The 23,261-nt window shown below is 37.8% G+C and overlaps 1 protein-coding gene and 1 long non-coding RNA gene across 2 annotated transcripts in view; one reads left to right on the forward strand and one right to left on the reverse strand.

Annotated features, from left to right (window-relative positions):
* Nucleotides 1–8,075: 8,075 nt before the first annotated feature.
* LOC138161052 (uncharacterized) lies at nucleotides 8,076–10,262 on the forward strand. The gene is made up of 3 exons (XR_011168255.1): nucleotides 8,076–8,187; nucleotides 9,326–9,437; nucleotides 10,136–10,262. It is a non-coding gene; the product is annotated as an uncharacterized lncRNA (long non-coding RNA).
* A 1,587-nt stretch (nucleotides 10,263–11,849) lies between these two features.
* Nucleotides 11,850–23,261, reverse strand: part of PRDM6 (PR/SET domain 6) — a 161,180-nt gene continuing 149,768 nt past the window's right edge. The window contains exons 7-8 of the mRNA XM_069087814.1: nucleotides 22,070–22,246; nucleotides 11,850–12,628 (exon numbers count right to left, since the gene is read on the reverse strand). Of these exons, the coding sequence (XP_068943915.1) occupies nucleotides 12,514–12,628; nucleotides 22,070–22,246 (292 nt within the window). The 3' untranslated portion in view covers nucleotides 11,850–12,513. The remainder of the gene's footprint in view (nucleotides 12,629–22,069; nucleotides 22,247–23,261) is intronic.

Below are 23,261 nucleotides of genomic sequence, written 5' to 3' on the forward strand. Positions count from 1 at the left end.
TTTTCAGTTCTATCATTGATACCTAGGAAATTGGCAAATACTATAAATCAGGACTTGATTTATTATTTTGTAGATTTCTAGACTTGAGAAAATAATGCAGAAAATGTTTTTAAAATACAGATTAAACTTAAAAGTGTATTGTGCATACATTTTTGGGCAGGAGAATCAATTGTTAGACATGTACCAGCATACCTCTGAGAAAGGAAGAAGTATTGCAGGACTATAGAAAAGCAAATGCACAAATTTTCCCAAGAAAGGGAAAAGAACAGTCTTCAAATTATAAGCTATTTTTTTTCATCCTGGAGAAATTATAGAATGAATCATTAAAGAGATTGGTTATCAAGTAATTAGAAAAGGAAGTAGTCATTACAAAGAGCCAGCAAAACAGCTTCATCAGGAACAAGCCATGTCAGATTAGCCTTATTTTTTTTTGAGAGCTACAAAATTGGTAGCTATGAGAATGTTATGAATATGTTTTATCTATATTTTAACCAAGAATTTGGTAAGATATCTCACACTACTCTTGTCAAGAAAAATAGAAAAATGTGGCTTAGATGATAATACATACAATTAGATAAAGTCGTTGGACTCCACAAGTTGTCATGAATGATTCCATGCCCATTTGGCAGGAGGTACCATGGGGATCTAAGTTTGGCTCATACCATTTAATATTTTTTTGTCAATGACCTGGAAAAGGCATAGATGCTATGCTTCTCAAATCTGCACATGATATAAGGCTGGAAGGAATAACTAATCAAATTAGAGAGTCAAAATCAAAAAGATCCTAATAGACTATGAAGTTTTAGGCTATTGAATAAGATGAAATTGATAGGAATAAATGTAAAGTCTTACACTTGTGCTTAAAAAAATCACACGGGTACTGGAATCATGTTTGGATAGGAGTCAGTCTGTTAGAGGACTGCAAGCTCCCTAAGAATCAACCTTGTGATATGGCAGCTCCTTAAGATACTGCAGCCACATACTGCATAGAAAGAGGAGGAGTTTTTCCAAAGAAGTCCCAGTGCACTTAGCCCAGGCAAAGTCTCATCCTTGGTGTTGTAGACAGAACCATGGTTTTAGTGTAATACTATTCCCTGAGAGCAAGATAAAAAGATAAAAGATAAAGATTTTTTAAAAGGCCCTTGGTCCTCTAAGGTGTGGTGGAAAGACCAAGGGGTGTTTAACCTAGAGGAGTATGGGGATATCCATCTAAAAGTAAATCAAGGGAAGAGAGACCAGGAACAATGGGTGGAAATTGCAAAGAAATAAATTTAGGGTTGGCATATCAGGGAAAATTTTACTGATAATGATAGTTGTGCCAAAGTAGAATGTATTGCTTTGGTAGGTTTTGTTGTTATTGTTGTTTTTACTTTCTTTGCATCTCTATGCTTAGCACATTGCCTGGCAAATAGTAGTCACTTAATAAATGATTGTTGGCTGTTAAGTTCCCCCTCATTGGAGGTCTTCAAGAGATTAGATGACCCCATGTCAGGTCATTAGGCTGTTATCTTTGACTTTTAGTTAACTAGACTGGATGCTCACTGAGGTCCCTTATTACAACTCTAAAATTCTGTAATTGTGGGTAACTTCAACAATGTTCTAAAGTCCTAGGAAAGATACCTCGTAAACCATAAAGGTTTTCATTGAAGGAGGCTTTCCCTTTGGATTGATGCAACAAATGAGCTGAGATAGCGACTTTGTGAAAGTTAATTAGGAAGACTATTAATACCCTGGCCAGTGAGGTGGTTCAATGGATAGAGCCCAGGCCCTGTAGTTAGGACCTGAGCTCAAATCCAACCTCAGACACTTACTAGCTGTGTGACTTTCGGCAAGTCATTTAACCTTGTTTGCCTCACTTTTCTCATCTGTAAAATAAGCTGGAGAAGGAAATAGTGAGGGAGATACTTCTGTATCTCTGCCAAGAAAACCCCAGATTGTCACAGAGAATCTGACAACAATAAAATGACTCGACAACATAAACACCCTGATTTCTCTTCAAAAACCAACCTCATGAAAACTAATGAAATAGCAGATTAAAGATTAAGATTCATTTAAGTTAATTAAAGATTAAAACAAGATGGAAGGTATAAAACTACTTCATGGGGGCAGCTAGGTAGCACAGTGGATAGAGCACCAGCCCTGGAGTCAGGAAGATCTGAGTTCAAATACGACTTCAGAGACTTGACATAAGTGTCAAGCTAGCTGTGTGACCCTGGGAAAGTCACTTAACCACAATTGCCTTTCCAGGAAAAAAAAACAACACTTCAGCTTCCCCATAACTATTATGAAGCCTTGTCTATGTCAATAGTTGTGTAGATGTATATGTGTGTATGTGTTTGTATTTGAAGCAAAACCAGAAAGGAAGAGAACTCAGCTATTGCTATGTTCATAGATATATTATATACCAAATGTACACACACATACACACACACACACACACACAAATCTCTCACAAGGACTCTGGTCTCTGCTAGAGCTGATGATCCTTTTGAGATAAATATCTTGTTTGGGAAAATGCTGAATACTGAGTGGGGGAAAAGGTATTGAAAGGTCCCCTCCATTCACCTGGGAAGTAAAACTCAGGGGATCCCCTAGAGCCTGATCACTACCCCCAGGCCACAGTTCCAGAGACTCCCCACATTTTGTTGTTTTTTTTTTTTTTTGTCTTTTGGAGGGGGGAAGGCAAGGCGTGGGGGTTAAGTGACTTGCCCAAGGTCACACAGGTAGTGTCAAGTGTCTGAGGTCACATTTGAACTCAGGTCCTCCTGACTCTGCATACCTCACTGCCCCAAGACTCCTTACTTTTAGATGAATTGTATGTGTGTGTTTTTCCATAGCAACATTTGTATCTTGTTAATAGGTGATGCATTATTCATGTTCTAGGGTGGAAGCATCAGGACTCTTGTTTCTAGGACTTGAGAGAAGGCAGGCTGGAGCTAGGGATGATTGACTAAATAGCAGGCAGTGTGCTGGCCATTTACCTGTCTATTTTCTTACCTCTATCAGTTTTGCACATTCATTCTGCTATAGTTGTTTGGTGCTTTTATTAGAGATCAAAGAACTTTGAAACCAATACCAACTGGCATATTTTTCTCATAGTTAAGTAGCTAGGTTTTTTTTTTCCTTTTTCAAGTGTAACATGTAACAAGGGAAGACTGACATAGCTCATCTTAACTTTCTGATAGCATTGTAACCAGGTCAAATAGCAGAGGATACAGGGGATCTCCCTGGCACTTGACAAGGGCTTTGTTTTTGTTTGTTTGCTCTTTTCTTATCTGTAAGAATAAGAGAGTTCAAATATCAACTCAACTTGAACCTTGATGTCTCATGCTCTAGGCCACTAGATGGAGTTCCTTTCAAATGAGGGCATTTTTATCCTAATAGTACAATAATAACAATAACAATAAAAACCTGAAAATTTGAGGACATTGTCTGAAATCTTACTTTTAAATATCAAAAAAATCACAACAATGTGAGGGCCTCATTATTTACATTGTCTGAGTATTTTGCATGTGGAAAACAAGTTATGTAGAATTGTAAAGATAGAACCTGAGATTGGACCAAGTCATCATAGAAATATTTTATTAATCAAATATATTTACATTTCTTTGTCATTTCTCTTGAAACATGTCCCTGTTTTTTTTTTTCATTTAAACACAAAGTAGTCTTTGCAGATTATATCACAAGAACACAGCTACATGCATGACTTAGTTGGTCCTTGGCAGTTTTTTTTAAAAAGATGCAATTTTATGAAGTAAAAAAATGTGAGCAAGCTGTTTACTCTTCTAATTACAGCATAATGAGTATTCTTATTACAACAGACAACCTTTACAGCAAACTGTACACACAATATGCACCAGCTAATGGAGAGTATTTGCACCTTCCTGATTGACTATTTGTGTCAAAAATTTCCAAACCCCACCCCAAAGCAGAACAGAAACCCAACAATGACCTTAACTGATTTTAATTTTCTCATGAGAAGTTTATTGAAGATGTATTTGGGGATCCAATAAAAAATAAAATTGTAGTAAGCTTAAGACAAGCACCTTATAGTACCTAGGAATAAATGGTTTTTAAAAGCCACATGTCTGTTTTCATTCAAATGTCATTAGGACATCGAAAGAGGTTAAAAATTGGTAACAGGTAATTAGGTCCACTAATAGCCTATATGTTATAACATAAGTAAAGTGGAATGACATCAGATTTCAAGCTCATTCTGCTCTCTCAGAAGCAAAATTTTGTATCAACACTTGAGGTATTACTTTGCCACCCACCAGATGTAAAAAGAACTAGAGGAGTGGTGGTGTCTGTTTCTGCTGGCTTTTTCACATAGAAATCCCAAATTAACATTATCTATGTTGCATTATATTTTATTAATTATTTCCCAATTACATTTTAATCTTTAATAGCATTTGGGAGTTTTATAGGCCTCCTTGCAGCAGGTAAGCTTTGAGTTTAACACCTATGGTCTATAGCATATTGGGCGGGTCCTCTACGAAGGATTTAAGAGAAAGATACAAAGGAAATTTGTATTCAGACTTCAGAGATCAATCCTAAGGAATTATCTGAGGCACAGAATGGTTATGCAATTTGCCCCCAGTCACACAGCTAAGTAGTATCTAATAGCGTATCAGAACCCAGGCTTTCCTTACTCCAAGCTCAGCCTTTCATATGGGTACTTACACCAATGAGATTGTGTCCATTAAAGCAAGCAGTAAAAGGATCTAAAGTGAGTGTCACTATTTAGATAATTGTATTTATATGCCTGGTAGACTGCACTAGCCCTTTCATGGAGTTTCCCATGAAAGGAATAATTCCCTAGAATGTTCTGTTTCATTGCTCATACAGAAAGAAGTGAGTAATTATTGCATATGAGGCTTTTCAAAAGACAGATTTACTGAGTTGGCAACTACTGTATTCTGCACAGTGCAATAGTTTTGTTGGTAGGATGCATTTGAAACCAATGGTTCTAGGTTCAAATTCTGGCTCCACCATTTACTAGTATCTATGTGACTTTGGGGAAGTCACTTCTCTTTCTAGATTTCAGTTTGTTCATCTACAAAATTAAGTGCCCAGACTAATTGGCTTCCAAGGTTGCTTTCAGCTACAATTAGCTGCTGGTTTTTTTTTTTTTACAAGTTCTTGATGGGTATTATTTAAAATAAGTGTTCTCAAACATATGGACCCCAAAGGACATGCTGACATTAGATATGGAAGTATCAAAAATTCTACTGCTGCAGATATTTATCATTAATTTCTTGGAATTTGTGGAGAGAATTTTTCAATAGAACACCAAAGTGATAGGCATACATATTTGGGGAAGGAAAGAAGACCCTTGTGTGACAGCTGTCATGAAGTGGGACACTCTACTAACAAATGCAAAAGAAGGATCCTCCTTTTTGCCATCAGATATTAAAGGGCTTGTCCCATAGTGGAACAATATATTCAGCTTTCTTGTGGGAAATTGGAATTCCTGAAATTGGAAGGGAGCTCAGAAGTTATCAAATCTAAATCCTATCAGAAACTGGGATCCCATACAGAGCAGCCATGGCAAGTAGTTCAATCTCTGATTTAAACCTCTAATAATTTATTTATTTATTTATTTTTTTGCCTTTTGGAGGGGCAATTGGGGTTAAGTGACTTGCCCAAAGTCACACGGCTAGTAGGTGTGTCAAGTTTGTGAGATCGCATTTGAACTCAGGTCCTCCTGACTCCAGGCAGGTGTTCTATTCACTGTGCCACCTAGCTGCCCCAAACCTCTAATAATTTAGGTAGAAAATACCAACAATATATTTAAATAATTATAAAATTTACTTGCCTTCTGACCAAACCAGTTTTTTTTTTAATGCTACAGAAGCATCTGTTTTCAAAAACTCCCAAGTATATCCAAGTTATGGGTGGTACCCAAGAACCTGTGGAATCCAGTGATCTTTCTCTTTCACAGCCTAATATAGGATTATAATTACTCCGTCTTAAACCCATTGTACCTGGCTGTTTTAACACTGCTATTCACCATATAAATCTATATTCTTAATGGACACAACTATGCAATCATTTCACTGATGCTTGAGAGGTATTGGGGTTCAGACTCAGAGCATTCAGTTAGAGCAGAAGAAAGAAAACAGAGTAGACTGAAACAGGGTCAGGATGTGTTTTTGTACTGGATACCCTCCAATAAAATCTTTTGCCATCTATTTAGTCATTTAAATTGCAACCCAGCATTTTAACAGGGTTTTCCTTTTAGCAGGGAATTGTATCTACTACTTTGGTTTTTGGTTAAATACATCAGAGCTATAACTAGTAATTTCTGAGCCCAGAGCAAGTTACAACAAGCCTTGCAAGTGGCTCAAAACATAGCAGAATAAGAACAGATGATTGGAGGGACCTTACCTGGTTTGGGGCTCCAAGAAGTAAAGAAGCCCATGCCATCTAGTAGCGCCCTATTTTAAGTAATTATTCTCAGTAACCAAGCACTAAACCCACTTGTCCCTCTACACTGCTGAAGGACTCAAAGTCCTCTCGATTTTGGCAAAGTCTTGGTTGTCCAATCCTCATTATGTTCCTGAAATGGATGGTTGCAGATGCCACATGTATCACAATATGAAGTCGGAGATTGCTTGCAGGCAGCATGAATCTAAGATTTAAAAATTCTCAACTACAGCGACATTCATTTTAAGAGTAATTTTCTTTCCATAAGCATACTTCACAAATAAATTGCACCTGTGCCTGGTAATTAAAAACAGACAAAACAAAAACAAATAACAAAACACACTGTTCCCAATTAGAAGTTGCATTTATGACTTTGAGAAGAGTGAATTTTCTTTCTTTAACTGATTACTGAGAAAAGAGTTTGGGGGAGGAAACGGAAGAGATTGCCAAATGTTAATATGTGCCACCGAAGGTACCAGCTGCCTAAACACCAACTTTCAGTTTCCTTTGAATCATCTCTTCGGTGCTTAATAAAGTGGTGACCCAGTGCCAGGTGTGGCATGCTGGCATCCACTGGAGACCAGTTTAAGAAGTGTGCCTATGTTTCTTCATAAGGGGGCTCTAGCATTTCTCCTCCATATCCATGTTAAGTCTGTTTCTTTGTTCTTCTGTTGTTCATATAGTTCTAAAGAAACAATGGAAATTTATTGCTGAAGAAGATAAAGACGGACTTTTGATGTTGTGTTAAGCACATCTGTAGCATAATAGCTAGCCTATTTAGGGCAGATCTCCATAGATGTTCTGAAAGAGAACAGAAGCCAGCTTGTCCTTTCTCTGTGGATTTATATATCACAGCTGACTTGAAGACTGTGAGGATATAATCTTGGATGGTTAACAGTAATACATAGCTCTCTTTGGGAGGTAATGTTGTCATTTTTTTTTCCCTTGCAAATTCAGATAAATGCTGGCGATGGACAAATCTCAAAAGATTCAATCTTGGGTGGATAAATGTTCTAGTATTCACTTATTTCTTCCAGTTTCTGCAAACCTCTTAACCTAATGTGGAAAATCCCATAGCTTTCTGGAGCCTTCTGTTATCACCTACAGCAGGTCTGGTTTTTTTCCTTATCTTTTAGCATTTCACTTCAGGAAGAAGAGAAGCCTGTGAAAAGTCAAATTAAATCCAAACCAAGGAAGGAAGCCAAAGTCATTTTTTCTGAAACTTTTTCTTCAGATCCAGTGGTTACTTACTAATCCTTCTTCCTTAGGCATTCTGCATCCTCAAATGTCATAACTTTTAACTTGTTTTTCCTTAAAGAAAGGACTACAAACAGAATGAAGAGAAATGGAGAGGCGATCATTTTGCAGGAGATTTGTGAGGGGATTTTCTGTTTCTCTGTTTATAGAGCTGTTGCATAGCAGTAGTGATGCCCTTTCCCCTGACTGTCAGTTTTTTAGGTTAGGAATCCTGGGAACAAAGTACCAGGGATCAGCTTTTAATGATAAGTCAGTCTGTGCACACATTTTGCAAGTTCCAATGAAGAACTAAATCTCCTTCAGCATACATAAGGAATTCTTACAGGAGCAATTAAAAAAATTAAAACTACAATTTGTATTTATCTACTGTAGTAGCAGAGTAACAACAGCCTCAAGAAAGACCCCAGACACAGTGGGAGACAATCCCCCTGGAGGCAGACAGCTCTGAGGAAAATAGATGGACGTCAAAACAAACCGAGAAAGTATTCTGCTGTTATCACGGTAAGTGGGATAAGAAAGCAAGTCAAACCCATACAGGTACTTCTCCTCTTCCCACTCTGACTAGTGGTTCACTGACTTCTCAGTGTCATTTCCAAGATTCAAGGACACAGGTAAGTCAAAGCTAACCTGCTTATGCACAGTAATTCACTCTTAAAAAGGGTACTTTCTAATCAAAAGAGAAGAGATTTTTCTCTGCTCTGTCCTTCACATGTTGCAATATCTTTGACTTCTTGAACCCTAAAGGACTGTATACTCACATAAATAATCACTTGCCTACAATGAAAATACTGATTTTCCTAACATACGAACTCATGAAACAAATGAAGGAAAATTAGTGGGATGATAAAGTCTCAGACTTCTTTAAAAGAATGGATTGGAATGGGATGGGTTGGATCAAAGTAGAAAAAAATATTAGTTTGCAAGTTCCTGGAAGGCAAGAAGCCGGATATAGTTCCCTATATGTACCACATTACTGACACCATAGTGTTAGGTACTGGCTAAATTAAATTATGTCAGTTAAATAAAACAATAGCTGCATAACAACTTATCATCTCGGGGGAGGTGGGGGACTTCATGTTACAAATCCTCAAATGCTTACAAGGAGACGTGACATAGGCTGCAATAATCCCTGCTGCTAAGGAGGTGGAGGCTGGGGGGTTTGCTTGAATTTGGGAGTTCTCAGTTGCAGAAGGGTTAAAGCTGATCAGGTGACCATACTAAGTTCAGCACCCATACGGTGACAACCAGACTACTTGAAAAGTGACAAACTGGCCCAGGTCAGAAATGGAGCAGGTCAAAGTTTCCATGATGTTTAGTCATGGGGTTAGAATCTATGAGTGACCACTGCTCATCTAGCCTTGGGGTGATAACAATATTGTTTTAAACTAGTAACAGTAAAATAAAATACATGCTTAGAAAATATTCTTAAATATAGAAGGAGACAATGTTCAATACTGCCTCTTAAAACTAGGAACACTCAAGAGCCCAATTCCTATCACAATGCACCGATAGCTACTTTCCGTTTGTCTTACAATAATTTCAGAAGACTCTTGTCTGGGTGGTGAGTGAGGAAGAGGCAAGATATGCTGAAATGACATGTCATATATTGATAGAATATATTGTCCCCTTTTTATTTCAGTACAGCTTAATAGTGAGGATAAATTGGTAAAGCTTATTCCTGGGGGAGGCATGAGACAGATGTATTCAACACTAGCAATATGGCTTTCCATATAAACCACCTTCTTCATTCAGTAAGTAGAGTTTTTAGGTTTTCTTTGCACAATTGTTTATTGGTAAATAGCCACTGGGAGTTCTCTCTGCTGATGAGATCACAGGTCCAGAGGAATAACAATAACCAAAAATCGCCACCCAGTGGAAGCTAGTAATTGTCACCAACACTTTCTCCTTCTGTGTTCCTTTACTGTCAATTTTAAGTAGCAAAGTAGAGAAATGAAGGCATTGTCTAGATATTTAAAGTAGACTTTTTAATTGGCCTTAAGTATTTGGATAGTAAACATTATTAAACACTTACTATGTGCAAGTGTTAAACCTCCTACTTTTCAGATGAAATTGTTTTAAAGCTGATTTATCTCAGTAATTATCTTAATTCTTCACTTCATTTTGTCTGAGTTAGACCTGGCACTGTTTACAAACTTCTGTGAGATTCTTGGCAGTATTAAAACTGCAAGTGTCCCTATATGCCTGAAAAATTATGCCTATTTTCTATTTGTTCAGACAGAAAATATTTTCTTGCCTAAGTTGAGGGCAAATAAATGCCAAAACTTTCTTCTAATAATCAAAGAGAAAAAAATGCACAAGTGAGGTCAGAATGTGAAAAAAGTTAAATGAAAATGCCTACAGTATTCCATGTGTATTCAGCATCAGCTAACATAGACATCTGGGTTATAAGGTCAATTATAATGGAAACCCTTTTTTTTTTCCTTTCCAGGTTTGATGAACCAAGAAAAAAGGAAATCTCTCTCTGTCTCTGTTTCTCTCTCTCTGTCTCTCTCTCTCTCTCTCTGTCTCTCTCTCTCTCTCTCTGTGTCTCTCTCTCTCTGTCTCTGTCTGTCTCTCTCATGACAGAAGCCTTGTTGAGCTGATTTGAGTGACTGAAACAAACAACCAAATGTATCTAACTCAAAAATATGAGTAACCTGAATTTTAGGCCCCTCAACTCTAATTATCTCTTCCAAAAAGTATACCACCTGCAAATCGTGGAATTCTTCCTCATTTGGGAGACTTAGTGTCCAATATATTCACATTTGCTTACATGCATTGAGTTAACCTCTGGCCATCTCTAGTATTCCTTCTACTGTAGGGAGGATTGTATACATTAATAAAGATCCCCAACACCTCAGATGAGCAATACACATTTTTTTTCTTTCAGGCCCCTGGGGTTTTAATGCCTAGGGTTTTTTTTTTTTTTAAATCAAGAAAAAGGACAGCAAGCGAGTATTTGGAAGAACTCATGTGATCTAAGATTGAGACCTAGATGTCAATTAGACAGTCTTTCCCATGGCAGATAAAAACTGCAGTAACATTTTCTTAAGAATTCCACTTAATAGGAGCTGAGAAGTAGCCCTGCTATTCCATTTTAGATATGGAAATAAGGAGCGGGGTGAGAAAATGGAGGAGGAAGTTAGAGATGGGGAAGTACAATTAGAAAAGGACTTTATTTACTGAGAAAAGGAAAGCATTATTTGGGGTAAGCATGTCATTCTCTGTCCCTTTAAAAATCAGTTGAACACAGTGCAATATGTTTCTCTATGGTGATGAAAACGGAGAGCTAGTAGTTTGTGTTAGTCATAGAAATGCCAGATGTTCCAACAGTGTGTGACTTAGAAATGCTACAAATGAGAGGTTTCTACAATCCAGAAGATCCTCGGAGAAAGATTCAGACTGAGGAACTGGGACCAAACTGGTTTAGTCAAAGGTATAATGTCTGTATGGGTCCCTGCTTCTTGGAGTCCCAAAGGACAGTGGTGGGAAGCCCCTACCAACCTCTGTACCAGTTATATCCACAGGCTTGTTAACAGAAAGAAATTGAACTTAAGTCCCTAGGATACTGTCTACCTTACTCTCAAACAAAAAAGTGAAATTTTGCCCACAGGGTTTTCTCCTTCCAATCTATCAGTCTTTCAAGAACAGAACTAGTCAAGGGCCTGAGGACTTGGGCAGATAGTTCCCATTAATAAAATGAGCTTCTCTATGGAGCCCCTGACCTCTATGGTTTAACACACAGCTTTAGATGATGTATTCTCTCTATGTATTACCTATTATTAGGGTTTAGGCACAAACTCCAGTACTCAGCAAATAAATGAGAAAGCCTCCACAGACTTTGAAAGAAGAAAGGATCAGAAGAAATAATGAAAGCTTTGAAGACTGAGCCTTGCATCATCTGGGCCTCTGAAACAATTTTTAAAAATACTTGAAACCTAATATTGGACATTTGGCTTCACACAGATAAATTTTATTTTAGAGTTTTGTGATCTAAAATGTTACTGAAAACCAATTTCCTTTACTAGCTGATGTGGAACAATAAAGCCATCTTCTGAAGCTCTGCAGTCTTAAAATGCCCTTCTTATCAACAATACCCTGATAGGACAAAAATAATTCCTCTGTCCCTTCCCCCCTCTCTCCCACCCTTGAATTTTACATCATTTTCTTCCTTTTGTGGGCTCTCCTTCTACAAAACAAGGCTGTTGAGTGAATGGAGCCATGTAAAAAAGTGTGGAAGTGGTGAGCATGGAAACCATGGTAATGAAATGCTCTTCGGTCTGAAGTTAACACTGTCTAGTAAAGGTTCTTGCTTCTGTTTCCAGGGGCCCCCTTCAGGTGTTATAAATGCTATCACAGTCAGCACCAAGCCAAACCAAAATGAGCCAGCAGAAAGAAGGACTTTACATCTGGGTCCATTGAGTCATGCCACTAAAAAAAGTACAGTGAGAAATAAGTCCATGTGCATTCTCAGTCATAACTGTGGGCAGAAGAACCCATAAGATTTCTCCCTTTGGTTCTAAATAACAATTCTTTTAAAAGCTTTTAGAAATAAAGCAAATACATGGTGGGACTAGGAATGTTAGCTGTCCCAGGTTACTTGTCCACTGAAAGAAGTCTCATCCCTAGTCATAAATAAATAATTTCTTTCCTGGTCTCACTTCCATGCCAGGATCAATATCTCTTAACATCTTACTTATTTTATTACTGCTTTTGGTTTTCTGGGGCTGATTGAAAGTTGCTCAGAGGAAATCTTTGGTTTTGCTTAAGTGTCCGTGACATTTAATCATGACTTTCCTTGCAGTTTAATTCCAACCAGTCAATCAGTTAATCCACTTCAATTGATTCTGGGCTCTCTGTTATTGGCTTGCACTCATTGGGCATCCGTTGGTGTCGACTCAGCTGGGTGGCCTGCGTGAAGCTCCTCTCACACCTCTCGCACCTGGTGGAGGCAAGAGAGAAAATTGAGACCAGGGAGCTGCTCCTGGGGGGGTGATGGGCTTTGTCTCATCCTGCCTAATCAGAACAGACACTCCAAAGTGGCTTCAGATTTTACCGGCTCAAGAGGTTTAATTGGTGGCTCCTTCCAAGGCCTTGATGCCTATGATGGGACAAGGCCTGTCTGATTCAGAACAGAGGGATCTGTCAATAGGCAGGGGGAAGGTGATTTCTCCAGAGAGGCCTGTCCTGCTGTAGCTCTGATCACTGTCAGTTCAAATAGATAAAGAACAAAAAGAGATTTTTAGGAGTGAGCCATCAAAGAAGCAGCTTGTCTGCAGTTTTCTGCTCTGTAACCCCAAGAAGAAATTGATGACAAATAGAATTTCACCTTCTGCTAATTTGAAATCAGGATTTCAACTTCTGTGAGTACAGGAGCCCCAGGGTGATCATCTCTTAGTTTGGAAACAAGAGGTCACAGTGCATTTGTTTGCAATGCTATGGGAGGTCCGTTGCTTTTTCTGTAAGTTGCTCATGTTAACACTGCCCAACTTTATTTTGGGTAAAAGTATGTAAATTTCAAGGCTTTAAAAAAAAAAAGCCAAAACATGGGAGTCCCTAATGTTAATTCACCTGCCCCAAGAATGTGGGAGAACAAGTGATGGGGGTGAAAATGAGGATCCTCTTCTTCACAATGTCTCCACTCCCTATTTGAAGTAAGAATGTCATCTAGAATTGGTGGCATCCCATAGCAGTGAGCTACATAGATCTCCCAGTCTTTGTGCTATGTTCACTCACTTAAAGAAAATATGTTTGCCTCCAAACACCAATTTTTTACACACAAAGAAGAGACATTACAGGCAGTCAGCTTTCATGGGAGCCACTGTGGTGATCGGTGCCACTATTTGCTCATATGCACAACCAATGATCAGGAATGGCTGCCTTCCACATTTTAACAGCATTCCTTCATGCTCATAATTTCCCTTCCCCAAATCTTCAGAGAATAAGTAGCAATAGGGAATTTCCTACTATCGACTACCCTAAATCCCTTGTTCATGAAGTTAGCCCTGTTTTCTGGTGCCATGTGTTATCTACATTGTGAATGAAAATCTCAATGGCAGAGTCACTATGATGAATTTAGACATTCCTCATTCACCACCAGGGCTGGAGGCAAACAATATTCTATGCTACCCGCAAGGCATTTCACTTTCTACTCTTCTCTAAATCACAGGTGTCCTGCCACCAAAATAATTATTTGTGAAATTTAGACCAAGTATCTGTACATAGTTCTGAAATTTTTACATAGCTTTTAATGAGGAATTGTGTGGTTGGGAGTTAGAGTTCTTAGATTACGTATTCATTCATCAGGGTTCCTGCACCTGCTGAGCGTGTCAAGGGTGCATAAGTTGTGTTTCTTTGATTGTCTTTCGAGGCTTATTTTTAGCAGGCTGCTTCACTGTTAAAAACTGCACTGTGATCTTGACAAATGTAGAATGTCAGCTTTAATGTATCAGACCTATCAGCTCAATGAAAATAACTCAGAAGTATTGATCACTTAATGATTTTTGGTGTATTCATTAACGTCTCTGTGCAGATCACCCTCCCTCCAGAGCTTCTGAAGTGCTGATGACACATTAGTGTATTGCTGATTGTTTATTAGAAAACTGATTAGTTACTGGATTAGTGTGTCAAAATATACTACCTTTCATTGCTTGACAAACTTTCAAATTATTATATTGCTTTTTATCATGAAGGCACTTGAATCAATTTCAGTGAGAGGATTAGCTTGGACAATTATGAAGCATAGCACTATACCTAATCTGGGATTTGGGTTTTCCAATACTGTGGGTTCGAATATAGAGTGTTGATGGAGTAAGGTGTTCAGGATAACATGTATGGAAGAAACCATTGCATATGGTACCTACACATACTTTTTAGACTAACAGCAATACAGAAAGAGCTACCCATACTAGTGTTGGCTAGCTGGGAGCTCAGAGACCAGCTAATCCAGTAGTTCTAAGCCTTTTTGTGTGTATTGTGTGGACCCATATGGCAACCTATGGACCTTTCTCAGAATAATGTTTTTAAGTGTATAAAGTAAAATACATAGGATTATAAAGGAAATGAATTTATATTGAAATAAAGGTAAATTTTTTTCCCATATAAGTTCATAGACTGCTGCTAATGGGGGTTGGTAAATATTTGTATGCTGGTAAACGTTTAACCATTGTTTAACAACATGCTTTTAAATGTAATTTGTATTATTAATATTTTGTAAATCACTTTCTTTAGACAAGACAATCAACAAAATAACAAATCAAGTTCTGATTTATAGCATTTGCCTATTTCTGACATGTAAAGGCTTACGCTGAAATTTTCATAATCAGCTCACAAGTTGGTTAGGGCTGCCTCCAACATACTTCTGGAATTAGTTTAAGAATGCCAGATCTCTACTGACCTCCTTATTCTACAGATAAGGAAACACAGGATATGAAGTTCTAGATTTTTCTCAAGTGTGAGTGTAACTTCCTTCTGCCCAGGGGCCATGCTAATTAATGAAAGCTGACTATATTCAGCCAGACTCAGCCCCCAGCTACACATCCCTGCCATCTTCTGCTCATGCCACCCTGATACTGCACCCACCCAAAGGGAGCTACAGCTCCCATGCTGGGGCTGTGCTGACTGGGGAAAACTCACTACACCTAGCCAGCTCCAGCCACCTGATTAACCTCCACTGACATTTTCCTTTCTATGATTCCCTACACTTATTCTTTGACCCTTCTCCTCCTTGTACTATCAGGATATTAACTAAACCAACACTAATAACTGCTTCTGAAAAAGGTGAGTCAATTGATTGTACTATGGCTCTACTCACCATGCCTATGATTTCATCCTTTGCTGACTACTATGCCCCTATATGTATTGTTTGCACTATCAGAACTTAAGTGCTTAATAGCAGTTTATTTCCTTCCTTCCTCTTTTTCTCCCTCTCTCCCTCCTTTCTTTCCTCTTCCTCCTTCCTTCCTTCCTAAATTTCTAACTTCCTAAATTCCTTCCTAAATATGTATTACAAAGAAAATACAGTGGTGGTTCTCAAGATATAATTATTTTACAGAAAGATCATAAAAAAAAAATCCTCTAGTGTAGTCTACATGTCTGCTCTCTTAGAAAGTGAGCAGGTGAGTAGAGGATGAGAAGGTGAGTAGAATAAGTTTCTAATTTAATTTGCTTTACTGGCAGATTCATCTTCTTGGGGGTGAGTAGAGTACTAACAAAATCAGGTGATTTAATATATATTTTAAATCACAAATCCGCACCCTAAAAGGTTGGACAAAGGAAGTTGTGATCTTTTTGTATGAGAGAAAGTGCTAAGGTTTGATACTCTCACAGGTAAGCTGGTAAATGTTTAACAGCTGGCTCCCTGGGGAAAAAACAATGCACTCATGACATACATTTAGTTTAATCCGCATCGTGGCCATTTTCTCCATCACGCCATAAGTCCAGACTATAGTTCTACCACTGTCTGTTTTTGTGAAGCCTGCAAGATGACTAACAAAACAATAAATCAAGCCCCGATTTATAATGCTCACTAGTTTCCAAGGTGTAAATGGTCACCCTAAAAATTGAACAATCTCTCCTACGGGCACTGACTCCAGCATGCCCTTCGATGTCCTTGAGTTGATGGAATATATGCCTTTCTCTGATATCACCATTTCGTGAATTCAGAAGAAAACACACAGTGAAAACTATAGGTTAAAATGCAGTCCTGTACTGGGAAACTAATTCTCAAGCCCGGGTAGATCTGTCCTTGTATTTCATACTGGTGTGATGAGATGAAGAAGAAAAGATGATGATGTTAATGGCAAAGTAGTTGGAGGGAAGGACGTCTTGAATTTTAGCTTGTGCCCTCCACAGACAAGAATGAGATGTGAGTGACAGATTGCATGTTCTGAGTTAGTTTGCAGATGGCAGAGTTTTTGACAGTGAAATCAGAAAGTCTGACGTGAAAACAGAATGTCCTAAAAATGATAGCAAAGAAAAAGGAAATAATCTTGGTCCTTGGCTTTGTATCATTCTGGAAGTCATAAGTAAGACTAGATTTGAGCTCACTCTTCACTTAAGTAGGTGACTGTTCAGTTTCAATTAGCCAATGAGCATTTATTTCCTACTATGTGTCAGACACTGTTCTAAGCACAAGGGATACAAAAAGGGAGCAAAAAATAATCTCTGCCCTCAAGGAGCTTACAGTCTAGCGAGGGAGACAACCAGCAAATATGTACAAGAAAGTTATATATGGGATAGAGAGGAAATAATTAAAAAGAGTGAAGACACTAGAATTAAGAGGTGTTAGGAACGGCTTCCTGTAGAAGATGGGATTTTAGTTGGAACCTACAGAAATTTGGGGAAAGCAGAAGGCAGAAATGAGGAGAGACAACATTCCAGGTTTAGAGGACAGCCAGAGGAACTCCCTGGAGCCAAGAGATGGAATATCTTGTTCATGAAACAGCAAGGAGGCCAGTGTTTGTAATTATGCTATAAGGAGTGGAAGTGGTAGCATTCTGCCCCTCATATTCACACACACACACACTCACACACATGCATACACACTCACACACATGTGCACACACACCTCAATTAATATTATTAAGGTCAAGTCACCTCAGTTGAGGTATATTACAGAACCAATCAGTAGTCTTGATTAGGTTTTAATGTGAAAAAAAGCTTAATCTCTACTATGATCCATTTATCAGGTGCAAACTCTCTCTCAAGAAGGAAATATTGTGACCTGGGACCTATAGATAAACAGAAACCCAATTCACATGTTCAACAGCTTGAGAGTGGGAGGATTTGAGCCGTAGGAGTGTCTTGTGAAAGAAGACTCCTTTAAAAGAGTATAAGAAAGCAACAAGGAAAGGCCATTGAAGCTACTGGACCAGTGGTTTTACAGTGTATTCATCTGAAAGCAGAGAGATAGACTACGAAAGACACAAATATGGAGAGATAGTCACCCAAGAGAAGAGAGACATAGCTTCAGAAAGCCTAATGCCTCATGGTAGAGGTAAGTGACAGCTGTGAATTCAAGAAAGAAGCAAATCTTGGGAGACAGCTGATCAAACTGTCCAGCAAAGAGCTGCATGAGGACCCTACAAAGAGGAAAAGACCCTCTGGTACCAAGAGTTGTGAGTCTGCCATGACCACATATGTATCCTACACATATGTCTCACTATCATCATATCAAATCTTAAGCTCACTCACCCCTTCCATGTGCTTGTGGGACAGTGAGCCCCAATACCAATAAATACCAATTTATCTTACAATATCACCTTAGTACATGTCTTTGCTAAACGTGAATTCTCAATTCACTGATTATTAATAGAAAGCTTACTGTTAGAAAGGCTAATAAGCTACATTAATAGGATATTAAGAGCTTCCTTACTATCAAAGGTACTTTAGAATTTGTCTCATGCTAGAAAGAAGAGAAGAAATGGGATATTTTTATAATTCAAAAGGGAAACAGCAAGAATGCTAAACTTATACCACATATTTGTCAAAATGAATTAATACTACTTTTAGCCTTAGGTCAAGGGCCCAGCAAACAGGTAGGTAGTAACTCAATTCGAGTTTATTTGCCTTTGATGTGTGAACCAAATATTTAAGGTAAAAAAAAAATTTTCTTTTTGTAATCAAGATAGAGAATACTTCCTTGAATAAATTTATAGCCTGACTGCAGATTCCAAAGGCAAAAGTATGAGGTAGGCTCCAAACTAACCATGTGGAATATTTTGAGGTTTGGCCAGTTATAATGAAGAGACAGAATGCTGTCCTCAGTACACATTTTCTCTGACTTGCAACTACTCATGAATGACCAGCTAGTTCCCCATGACCTCTCAGGCCTACATATCCTGAAAAATAGACCCAAGTCTTTGCTCTGACCTTTTCATTTTGGGTAAATTCCTATTCATTCTTGAGAGTACAGTTTAGGGCCAGGTTTGGTTACTATGATCTATGCTCCAGACCTACAATGTATAGTTAATAATAAGAATGACACACCTTTTATGAGGCTTTACTGTTTATAAAATACTTCTCCCACAATAACCAGATGGGTTGAGAAATGTGTTCTTCAGTAAAAGTTGATATTTATTAAAATGAAAAACTAGAGCAAAGAAATAAAAGGAATTCAGACTTCTTGACTTTAAGTGGAATCCCTGGTTAGTTACCTAGGGTTTTTGGTCTTTGGTTTTTACTTCTATAATCCTCACCAACTTTCTAAAAATCACTTTAAAGAAAAAGTCTCCTAAGAAGTTTCAGCATTGGTTTTCATCTGATGCCATGTACAGAAGACCCCTTGCCCAATCAGAGGAGTTGAAAAGACACCTGATTTTATACACGTGTACATACATATATACATAATACACACACCATAGAGATAGCATGGCTTAGTGGATATAGGGCCAGCCTGGGAAATAGAAGCCTAGGTTCAAGTCTTAATTCTGACACACATTAGTTGTGTAAACAAGGGCTAGTCATTTAATATCTCAGTTACCCAGAAACTTTCTAAATCTCAGATGAGTTTCTAGTGTGCAACAGTAAAGGGAATTCTTTACAATGATGAAATCAAAGGCCTGGACCCTCCCCTACTGCATGTGTGCATGACTCAATTAAGTCACTGGATATCCAAGTATCAGAGATGTATACACACACACACACACACACACACACACAGCAGCAGCAGCAGCAGCAGAGGCAGTCTAATGGATAGAAAGCTGGCCTCAAAATTAGGAAGACCCAGGTTCACATCCTGCCTCTGACCTACACTGGCTGGGTGACCCTGGGCAAGTCATTTAAACTCTCAGCACTCTAGGAAACACTCTAAAAAATAAGTTGTGACAAGTTATAAGGAAGATGCCATCCTGCATTAATAGTGGAAATTTCTTTACCCTAGTATTTCCTATCCCTGTGAAATCATAGGTCTAGTTTTTACCGCTAAACACATGTATATACATACATCCATATATATGCTCACACACATATACAAGGAATACTATTCACCTTCACCTTTTTAAATGTAGTTTTCTTTTTATAAGATACAATCTTTAAGGTAAGCCCTATTAGTTAAATAAATATAATTAATATTTATTCTGAAACCCATTTTGCTGACTACTCTGCAGTAGGAACTTTTTGAATGTTTTGATTTGTGGGATGGTAGAATAATATCTCTGTAATATTTATGAAATCCAAAAGGGTATGAGTATCTATGAACTACACATAACTGCTTCAGGGTTGCTTAATCCTGATATTGTATAGTATGGATAAAAGGACTTAACTTCCCATTTTCCTCAGAGAAAGATGAATGGTTTCCTAGAAAGCTCTTCCCTAGGCATGTGACATATCATGAAGGAAAACTACAAATATCATGAACCTTGACAGGTGCAATAATAGAAGAAAAAGAAATCTGTTCAATAAATCCAGGCCTGGCTAACTGGTTTCCTTTCACCAATTAAGTATCTGTATGTCTATCTGTCTCTCTGTCTGTCTGTCTCTATCTCTCTCTCTCACACACACACACACAACCTGAGGAAAGCATCATTTCATGAAATATTAATATGATAAATTAAATCTAAGCAAAAATGTTAAATCTATTGGAAACATGACAAAAACAGGCTGTTAGGGGGGAAAATTGAGTGGAGTCAACGAGGTTACACATAAGTAACACCTTAACATTAATAGAAATCTATTTTCCATTTTGACCCTGAAACCTCTTCAATTAATTACTAAAATCTATTTACACAGCTACTAGATAAAAATCAATCTGATTCCTAGCACCATATTTGGTTCACTCCTGTGAACTGTGTTTTAAAAAAAAATCGCTTTGACTTTGAAAGGCCCAGGTGCAGAATGCTTAGGTGCTCCCCGGCAGAGCTCCCTGGAAAGTGTAAGACAATCACCATTCTCATCCACAGAGGTGAGGGCAGAATTTGTGACTCTTTGATGGCCAAATGTGTGAGCCATCCAAGGCCAAAGGCATTGATAAATCCCACATTGCTTCTAGTCAGTCTCTGGCCCATTGTTCTTTTTATGGAATCCAAATAATACTAATTACCATTGTTTTCAAGTATTAATTAATGACATACCTGAAACCAAAGGAAGAGGGAAATGGAGGGATGTTACTAGGTTAAAAGAAAATGCTCTGTCCTCAATAGTGGAAAAAGCAAAACAAAAAACAACCTTTCATTCACTTCTTCCTCCATTGGCAGGACAATAAGGACATTTGGAGGCCAAATCTGTCAGATTTATTCTTATCCAGGTCATTATTTGGTCTCAGGAAGAAAATAATACCACTCCCTGCCAGTTGGTACAGATATCAAGAATGACACATTATTTAAAGAAACAGTCTTGTTAACACATTCCTTCTTCTTGGCTGAGACGGAGCATAGGCATTAATCTTCACATTATTTTACAGTATTGACCTTGATTCAATTCTTGGTTTGTCCCTTAGTAGAGGAATGGATGCAGGATCCCTATGCACTTTTTCTTTTTCCTTTGTCAACAAAAAATCAAGACCAACATGGGAAATAATTGAGAAATTCAAAAGGTTTCAAAACAATAAAGTTCTCTATGCATAGTCAGTAAGAACTGTATCAAGTATCATTGCAACCTTGTCAAAGCTAAGATTTCCATTGCATGGCTCTGTCACCTAAAGCTGAAATTGGTCTCTGAGATGCTCTTTCTCTGTTAATGTTCAGGTCCGCTTTTTCTTCCGTCACCAGAAACCCTGACAAGGATAATGATGCTTCTTATTTCTGGTTTTTGTTCTCTCATCAACATAGTAATTTTGAAGCTCTTAAAAGCACACTGAATGTATAGTCACGATATTTGATCTAAGGCTAAACAGCAGGAGGCATGACCAGTCTTATGCCCACAATCAAGTAGCTTAGTACATTTGGGGATGGAAGGGAAGTCATTCATTAGATATCTTAAAGAAAATCTTTCCTTTAAAACCATTATTCAATTGTCAATTAATTAATCACAGCTGTACTTCACTAGTGGATGAAAAGAATATATTTCAAAAGACTTTTCACAGATTCTCCTCATGAATCTTAGACTCAAAATTTTAGAAGTTGGAAGGGACTTAAAGAAGTAGTCTTATTTGAAGGTAAAGTGAGGTTTCAGAGAGGTAAAATGACTTGTTCAAGTCATAGAGCAATTAATTGACTGAACCAAAGCTCTAAACCAGGCATACAGAATCTCATTAGCCTGATAACAATCTCTTGAAAAAAACACAATTCTTCTTAAAGCCTGGATTTTGATCTTTCAAGTGCCTTAACCACTAGTTGGTTGAGATAAACAGTATGGTGCTGGGGACCCTCCACTTTTTTTCCTACTCACGAGAAAAGTTCCTAGAACTAGGTGAGAGGGGGAAATATCTGATGTCTTGGTTACTTACTTGAAGGGTTTTTCTCCAGTATGAGTTCTGATATGGTTGTTGAGGGTGGTAGCCCCAGCAAAGGCACGACCGCAATAGCCACACTTGAAAGGTCTGTCACTGGAGTGGGTAACCACATGATTCCTCAGTTCAGAAGGCTGGGAGAAGGACTGGGAGCAGTGACCACACTGGTAGGGTCTGAAACAGAGACACAGCCTGATCATTATTGTCTGCTTCAACAAAAAGAGGAGCTCCTTACCTTGGGAAATGGGGCCAAATCTTTTCATAGCATCCCTAAAGTTTTTTGATTGTAAAAAATTTCTGTGCACTCATCTCTAATACAGGAATGCTTGCTTATTTATCAATTATATATATATATATATATATGTATTACTCTACCAATAAGAAGGTACATTAATAAACTGTGCACAAAATGGAAATGAAAGATTGAAATAAAGTGAAATCGTATTTTTAAAACAATATCTTGGTCTTAATCTGTATTAAAACCTTTTGTTCTCACCAAATAATAATAATGGTACTTTTAGTGAGAGAAATGTGATGGAATATATCTCATTATTTTTGCAAATCACTTTGTGATTTGAGGGTTCAGTTGGAAGTTGAGTATATTTCATTACTTAATGGTTGGCACAGCTGGCAAAGATACCTCACAAAGATAAATAGATCCAAAAAGAAGTGCATCATTTCTGGTACTTACTAAATCATGGTATTCACTTTTCCAATCCCATCCACTAATTATGAAAAGGTTATTTGTTGTAATTCAGCTAGTAAGTTTACATCTTCCCTGACATAAGTCATTTGTTTTTATAAACTAATTGGAAGGTGTTGCATTTTTAGATGTTTAGCAAGAAGTTTCAAATTTCACTGATGTTCTTCATTTGGAAGATGTTTAATCAAGTTGGGAAATGTTTCTAAGTTTTAAAGTCTGCAGATATGAGGTTTTGTTTTTTTTAATAGACAACATACTTGTATAATTTTCAGGAATTCATACTGGAGAGAGTTAAGTATCCAAAAGGAGAAGGTGGTCAACAGTATTAAACACTGCAGAGAAGTCAAGAAAGATGTACTGAGAAAAGGTCACCATATTTTGGCAGTTAAGAAATTTTTGGTAATTTTTAAGAAAGCAACTTTAGTTAAGTGAGGAGTCAAGAGGAGGAGGAGGAGGAAGAGGATGTTGAGAACCTAGGAGACTGGG

Source organism: Petaurus breviceps, unplaced genomic scaffold, assembly GCF_028583685.1.
Source record: "Petaurus breviceps papuanus isolate PSGF00001 unplaced genomic scaffold, PetGlider_PUasm1.0 183, whole genome shotgun sequence".
Lineage (NCBI taxonomy): Eukaryota > Metazoa > Chordata > Mammalia > Diprotodontia > Petauridae > Petaurus > Petaurus breviceps.